Here is a 7,500-nt window from a genome sequence, read left to right on the forward strand (position 1 = left end):
GAGGCGACCGACTCCTCGTCGTCGGACCTCGCCCGCCCCCGCGATCCCCCCGCCAACGGTGTCGTACCGTCGTCCATCGTGGTCGGCGCGAGAAAAACGTACTCGGACCTGTTCGCGGCTCTCGGCGAACGTCTCGTCGCCTTCCTCGGAGGCTCCTCCGCGGTCTCCCTCCTGTCATCCTCTGGATGTCCTCCTGTGGTTATCCTCCTCCTCTCTCCTGCTGTTCCGTCGCCAGTCGTATAAACGCGTCCGGGGGCCTGACGGTCCACCCTCGGACGGCCGTGGTCGCGAGATATCGACGCAGCGGGGCCCACTTCACTACCCACGACTGCGCCGGTACTGGGGTATCCCTCCCCTGCACCGTAAACGTTGTCGTTTCTGTTCTCCATTTCCATGTTTTTTGTTTGTTTTTCGCCAAGGTCGTCGTCGAAGTCTCCGTCCTGGTGCCACTCACTCTTTCGCCCCCTGCCCCGGTCGAAGCCGGTGCAGGGCGACAGGGAGCCCCGCGAGAAGGTGAGGTGAGTGGTCTTGACAGGCATGGGCCCGCCAACTTCTCCGAAGTTCTCCGCACCGGATCGGCGAACCGACGGGTGCCAAGGGCACCGATCGGCCGCCACCCGACTGTACGAGAACATCAGATCCATCGGGGTTTCCCAGGGCATGGTCCTATGCCCCGGGAACCCATGCCCGCCTCGTGCTCCCCAACCTAACCCCAACCTAACCCCAACCTAACCCCAACCTAACCCCAACCTAACCCAACCTAACCCCAACCTAACCCCAACCTAACCCCAACCTAACCCCAACCTAACCTAACCCCAACCTAACCCCAACCTAACCCCAACCTTTTTTTTTTTTTTTTTTACGTGGAGAAATCCTCATGGACACCCGCTAGCGGGTAGTGTCGGACTCTTACCGACTAAAACTCCACGGTGGCCTGTCCTGACGCCTGAGTCGAGATGCACCCGGGATCTCTCCCGAATTACTACCGGTTACCCCCGGGCGTCTATCTCTCCTTTCGTCGAAGGGAGGCGTCCTGTTCTTCTTGGACCGCTAGGGGGGGACCACGCCCCCTAGCGCCTCGCTCCTGCTGCTTCGTCCTGGGACCCCGTCCCCTGAAGCCCCTTCCTGGTTTCCACGCGCTGCTACGGCGGGCGCGGCGGCGCCGGTGGTGGCGTCGCGCCCCTGTGGCGCGCGGTATTCCTAGGGCGCTGCGATGTCCTGGACGGGTCGCGAGCTCGTTCCCTTATCCTTTCCGCCCGCTCCTTCGCCAGCATCACATGCTCGCAGTAGGTGCGGACAGCGGCGTACTCCTGGCGCCCTCTGAGCATGGCCGCGACGACCGCTTCTGGGGCTAAGCTCTCGCCGATTTCGAGCCGTAGGACGCGTCGTGGTTCCGCCCACGCCGGACAAAACTCCAGCGTGTGCTGCGCCGTGTCCTCCTCTTCCTCGCAGTGGTGGCAGACGGACGTCGCCTCTCGCCGAATCCTTAGCAGGTACTCGCCGAATACTCCGTGGCCGGTGAGCAGCTGCGTCATCCTGAAGGTCAGCGGTGCTCCGCCTCGATCCCTCCACGTCTCCCAGTTGGGAAGCACGGCGCGAACGGCCCGGTGCGGCCGCACGGCGTCCTCCTGGATCAGCTGCGAGCGCCATCGTTCCCAGACCTCCTTCTTCGCCTCCTCCCGGATGTTCGAGGCCGGCTGGCCAGAGGTGGATGGCGTCGGGTTCCTCCTTTGGTGTTCGTATACGCGTTCGAGCGCCAGGGCTTGCAGCTCGAACGGCGGGGACGCCGCTAGCACGGTCGCCGACGCGTACGATGTCGTCCTGTAGCCTCTCGCGATGCGGATAGCGGTCGTCCTCTGCAGCCTCCGCAGCAAGGTCAGGCTGCGGCGACTGGTCGCCAGGCTTCTGGCCCAGACGGGTGCCCCGTAGAGAACTCGGGACCGGACTACTCCCTCGTAGAGTCGGCGTACTCTCGATCCTGCTCCGCCGATGTTCGGTAGGAGGCCGCACAGGGCGTTGGCCGCGGCCGTCGCCTTCGGGACCAGTTGCTCGAAGTGCGGTCCGAAGGTCCATCCGCTGTCGATCGTGAGACCCAGGTACCTCATCTGGCGTCTCACCGGGACCTCTTCTCCGCCGATGTTCACCGTCGATCCTGTGGGAGGCGTTCCTCTTCGTCGCTGGTCGAAGAACCACAGCGCCTCGGACTTGGCCGGCGACACCGTCAGGCCGAGCCTCCGAATGGCGCCCATCGCGCACGCCACGGCGTCTTCCGTGCGGTTCGCCGTGTCCTGCCACCATCGTCCCCCGGCCAGGACCAGGGTGTCGTCGGCGTAGCACACCATTCCAGCCCCGGGGGGCATCGGACATCGGAGGACCGAGTCGTAGGCCGTGATCCAGAGTATCGGACCCAGCACCGACCCCTGCGGAACGCCGCGCTCGATCCGTCTTCTTTCTTCCCCGTCCCTTCCGGCGTAGACGATGTATCTGTCGGAAAGGTACGCGCGGACGATCCCCACCAGGTACGCCGGAACGTCAAAGTGTCGCAGGGCTTCCACGATCCTGGCCCAGGGGATGGAGTTGAAGGCGTTCGTGACGTCGAGCGACACCGCCACCGCCACCCCTTCTCTGGAGACCTTGTCCTCGGCCATGGTCCTCAGCCTCTTCACCGCGTCCACGGTCGAGCGGCCGCGGCGGAATCCGTACTGGCTGTCGTGCCATCCGGGCGTCCTCCGGGTCATGTGAGCCTCCAGCCGGGCGGCGACGATCCTCTCCAGCATCTTGCCCACCTCGTCCAGCAGGCATATCGGCCGGTACGCGGACGGCGAGTCCGGCGGGCGGCCCTCCTTCCGTAACAGCACCAGCCTGGCCGTCCGCCATGTCCGGGGGTAGGCGCCCTCCTCCAGGCATCTGTCGAACAGGTGTCGCAGGCGTGGAGCCATGGTGACGATCGACTCCGCCCACGCTCGGCCCGGTATTCCGTCGGGGCCTGGCGCCACGTCGCGGGACGCCGTCCTCCTGGCTGCTTCGAAGAGTTCCTCGTCGCTGACTCGCAGCTCCTCGCTCCATCCCGTCGCGGTCGTCGTCGCCGCCTCCTCGTCGTCGTCGTCGGCGGAGGGGGAGGATGGCGCCGGTCGGCTCGCGTCCCTGTCTTCCGGCGGGAACAGCGTCCCGATCACGTTGTCCAACAGCGTCGGGTCCATGTCCGAGGTCAGCGGGGGCGCCGAAGGTCGTAGCTTCTTGGTGACCACTTTGTACGGCCGTCCCCACGGGTCGGATTCCACTTCCTCGATCAGCTCCGTCCAGCACCGAGATTTCGCGGTCTTGATCTCCCGCTGAAGAGTCCGTCTCGCCTCTCTGTACTCCTCGTAGAAGCGGGAAATCTCCTCCTCGTCGCGCGTCAGTCTGCGACGACGGGCCCTTAGAAATCTTCTGCGGGCACGCACGCAGTTCTCTCGCATCTCGGCGATCTCCGGGGTCCACCAGTACGTTCCCTGGTCTCGTCCACCCCCCGGGACGGAGCGCGGCATCGAGGCGTCGCACGCCGCGGTCATGTATCTTCGGAGCTCCTCCGCCTCCTCGTCGATACTTCCTCGCTCGGTCGTCCGTCGGGCGTCCCAGCTCCAGGCGGACACGGTCGTGGCCGCCCGCAACATCTCCTTGTCCATCTCCTTCAGGCGCCATCGCGGCGGCGGCGGCGGGCGGCGACGGTTCTCTCTCGGTCCTCGTCGTCTTCTCCCGGCGTCGTCCTCGGTCCCCAGGGTCACCTCCATCAGAATGTAGAGGTGGTCGGACAGCGTTTCCACCCCCTCGGCCACTCTCCAGTCGCGGATTCGCCTGAGCAACTCCGGGGTAGCCCACGTGATGTCCACCACGGAGGATCCTCTCCACGCCACGCAGGTGCTCGCCGAGCCCCTGTTCGCCAGCAGGAGCCCCAGACTCGCTGCCCAGTCGGTGAGCATCCTTCCACGGGAGTTGGTCCTTGGGTTTCCCCATTGCGTCGAGTGGGCGTTGAAGTCCCCCAGCACGAGCACCTGGCGGGGGAGGCATCTTCCGATGCACTCGCCGACTCGGTCCAGGAAGTCCCCGTACGCGGCCAGGTCGATGTTCGGAGAGACGTACACCGCCACCACCGCCGCTCCCAGCCACTCGACCGCGACGAAGCCGCTGCCACGGTCCAGTAAGAAGCACGAGGCCGACGTCCACGTTATCCCGGCGGATCCGTCCAGGTCCCCGATCCAGTTGGGCGAGTCGGGTATACGATGCGGTTCCGCCACCGCCGCTAGGGCCACCTCGTTCTCCCGGATGGTCTGGAAGAGCAGGTCTTGCGCTCTTCTCGACCTACCGAGATTGCATTGCAGCAGGCGCTTGAACTATGCCGTCACCTCCATGGCCTCCTCCCGGCCATCCGCCGCTGCTGCTGATTCGGCGGCGCTTCCTGGTGTCCCTGCCGCGGCGACTGCTGCTGCTGCTACCGCTGCTGGTTGGCGGATGGGTCTCCTCCTCTTGACCTTAGGGGGGTTGCATGCATCTCCACCCATCCTGTGATTCGCGGGTGCCCCGAGCGACTCGCAAAGCGGACATTTGGGAGCGGAGGCCGGACAGCCTCTGGCGCGGTGTCCGCTCCCGCCGCACCTGTAGCACAGGTGTCCACGGTCTTCGCCGGAAACGCAAGTGGCGCGCACGTGCCCCAGCTCCAGGCACCTGAAGCACTGCAACGGGCGCTTCGGCACGGCCCTTATCCTCGCCGTTGACCAGCCCAGGGCTATCTTCTCCGCCTGGGCCAGCTTGCGGGCTGCTGCCGCCGGGCACTTGATCCATGCAGACCCGAGGCCGCCTCTGGTGGCGCCGATCTCGCCCACCTGCACCTCTGCGCTGCCGCATCCCGCCGCCAAGGCCAGTGCTCTTCGCAGCTCCTCCTTCTTGACCGAGATGTCTATCCCGGTCACGCGTAACTCCGCCATCCTGGTCGGTGTGGCGATTCTCACCGCCGTCGGGTCCAGGGTCTCGGCCAGCCGCGACGCCAGTAGCGTCGCCTTTCCCCTGTCCTTGTCACCGGGGACTTGAATTATAATGGCGCCCGTCATCGCCTTCTTCATCTCCAGGCGCTCCGTGCCAAGCTCCGATAGTGGAATCCTCGTCCTCGCCGCTTCCAGGACGTCGGCGTACGACATCCTCGCTCCCTCGTTCAACGTCAGGGTCACCGCGGATGTTCGCGGTGCGCGAGGGGGGGTGACCACCTTGGGTGTCCGCGGTGGTCCTCTCTGCGTCGCGGGGGCGCTCGCCTTCGGTGCGGCCGTCGTGCCGCCGGGCTGGGGTTGCTGCTGCCGCGGTACCCGCGTCGGTGGTGGCGCGGTCGATCCTTTCCTCGCCGCCTCTGCTCCGGTGGCGGCGGCGACGGCTGCCTTCTTCCCGTTCGCCGTCTTCTTGTTTCTCCTCCGCTTCTTTTTCGTCTCCACCAGCTCCCATCCGCCGTCCTCCCGTTCCCTTCGGGTCGGCGTCGGCTGGGCCGCGGGAGGGTCGGCGGGGCGGTCCCCGCTGGGTCGTCCTACGGGGGTGCGTTGCCGTCGTGCATCCCCGAATCGTTCCTCGATTGTCCTGAGAATGGAGGGACCCAGTTCTCGGACCGCTCTTTCCAGGGCGTCCAGCCGCGTCCTGTCGTTTCCGCCTTCCCACGGCGGGCGGACGTATTCGGGCGCCGCGCCGGCGCATCGCGGGCACTCGTTGACGTGGGCGGCCAGTCTCCTCAGTTCCTGGCGGAGGGCCGCGTTCTCCCCCTCCAGCATGGACAGCCTCGCGTCCACGTCGTCGCCGGCGCCTCGCGCTGGCCTCGCCCTCCTTGAAGATTCCTCGTTCCACGCGGCGGTGATATAGCTCGCCGCGTTTTTAAGGGATCTGATGTAGGTCCCCTTCAAGTTCGACGACGTCGTCGCGACGTGCATTATCTCCGACACGTGCATCGTCAAGCCCGCGCTGATTTCCGCCGGGGAGCTCGTCTTCATCTGCACCTCCAACTCCTCCGACACCTCCGGTGTCGTCGTGGCTCCTGTTCTCTTCCTCTTGCCCCTGGACGCCATCGAAGCCAGCGACGAACGCGAGGCGAACGAGGCGACCGACTCCTCGTCGTCGGACCTCGCCCGCCCCCGCGATCCCCCCGCCACCGGTGACGTACCGTCGTCCATCGTGGCCGGCGCGAGAAAAACGTACTCGGACCTGTTCGCGGATCTCAGCGAACGTCTCGTCGCCTTCCTCGGAGGCTCCTCCGCGGTCTCCGTCCTGTCATCCTCTGGATGTCCTCCCGTGGTTATCCTCCTCCTCTCTCCTGCTGTTCCGTCGCCAGTCGTAGTAACGCGTCCGGGGGCCTGACGGTCCACCCCCGAACGGCCGTGGTCGCGAGATATCGACGCAGCGGGGCCCACTTTACTACCCACGACTGCGCCGGTACTGGGGTATCCCTCCCCTGCACCGTAAACGTTGTCATTTATTTTCTCCATGTCCATATTTCTTTGTTTGTTTGTTTGTTCTTTTGTCTTCGCCAATGTAATCGACAAAATCTCCGTCCTGGAGCCACTCGCTCTTTCGCGCGCTGCCCCTGTCGAATGCGGACCAGGGCGACAGGTGTGCCGCGCGAGATGGTAAGGTAAGTGGTCTGTTCCACCGCGGGTAACTACTTCCACCGTGGGTAACTCGTTCCACCTTCGGTAACTAGTTCCGACGTCGGTAACTTGTTCCGCCGTCGGTAACGTAGTTCTCGCAACTACCGCACTAGCACTACACTGTAGTTCACTGGCCTCCCGCGAGACGCCGTCACGCGTCCGCGTCGCGCGTCACTACGCTGGCCGCCAAGATGGCCGCCAAGATGGCTGCCTCTTCCCTCGTGGCAACACCGACACTTTTAACTCTAATAACAGTTTTAATTCATCGATTTCCACCAAACTTTTTGCACACGCCTATTCCTCACCACTAGCACTTCACTTTCACCCTAATCCTTCCACTGCACTCTTCGATTTTTCCACATATTTCGGTCACGGAATACGGAGCGACGCGCACGTGTCCGTCCTACTTGCCGCCATATTGGAACTCCAACCCCAACCTAACCTAACCAACCAACCTAACCCCAACCTAACCCCAACCTAACCCCAACCTAACCCCAACCTAACCCCAACCTAACCCAACCTAACCCCAACCTAACCTAACCCCAACCTAACCCCAACCTAACCCGTCTTGATTTTAACGAGGGGAGTACTCCGCCGCAGCTTCAGGAAAGAAGATACAACACTCGGCACGCCAACTGGGAGGTCTTTCAAAGAGTGATCATAGAGGAAAAGGCGACACTCCGAGAGACAAACCCCCGGCAGCCGAACGAGGTTGAACGAATGGCCGAGCAGATGCAGGAAGTCCTCAGAAGAGCCTGCGATGCCGCCATTCCGAGGAAAAAATGGTATCACAGATCGGTGCCATGGTGGACGCCTGAGCTCACACGAGCAAAGAGGGAAGTCTACC

General features: G+C 64.2%; 1 protein-coding gene across 1 annotated transcript; it reads right to left on the bottom strand.

Moving 5' to 3' along the window:
• Positions 1-1,142: 1,142 nt before the first annotated feature.
• Positions 1,143-6,497, bottom strand: LOC117213377. The gene is made up of 2 exons (XM_033458728.1): positions 4,383-6,497; positions 1,143-4,307 (listed from the first exon to the last, which is right to left on the bottom strand). Exons 1-2 carry the CDS (start codon positions 6,495-6,497, stop codon positions 1,143-1,145), a joined length of 5,280 nt encoding a protein of 1,759 aa, XP_033314619.1.
• Positions 6,498-7,500: the final 1,003 nt, after the last annotated feature.

This window comes from Bombus bifarius, unplaced genomic scaffold (genome assembly GCF_011952205.1).
Source record: "Bombus bifarius isolate JDL3187 unplaced genomic scaffold, Bbif_JDL3187 scf7180000008815_frag, whole genome shotgun sequence".
NCBI lineage: Eukaryota > Metazoa > Arthropoda > Insecta > Hymenoptera > Apidae > Bombus > Bombus bifarius.

Excerpts from the sequence above, each read along its gene's own strand:
- LOC117213377 (XM_033458728.1), bottom strand. The coding sequence starts at position 6,497 with ATGGACATGGAGAAAATAAATGACAACGTTTACGGTGCAGGGGAGGGA. Across the intron at positions 4,308-4,382 it reads GCCGGGAGGAGGCCATGGAG|ACCATCCGGGAGAACGAGGT; the intron begins GTGACGGCATAG and ends CTGCTCTTCCAG.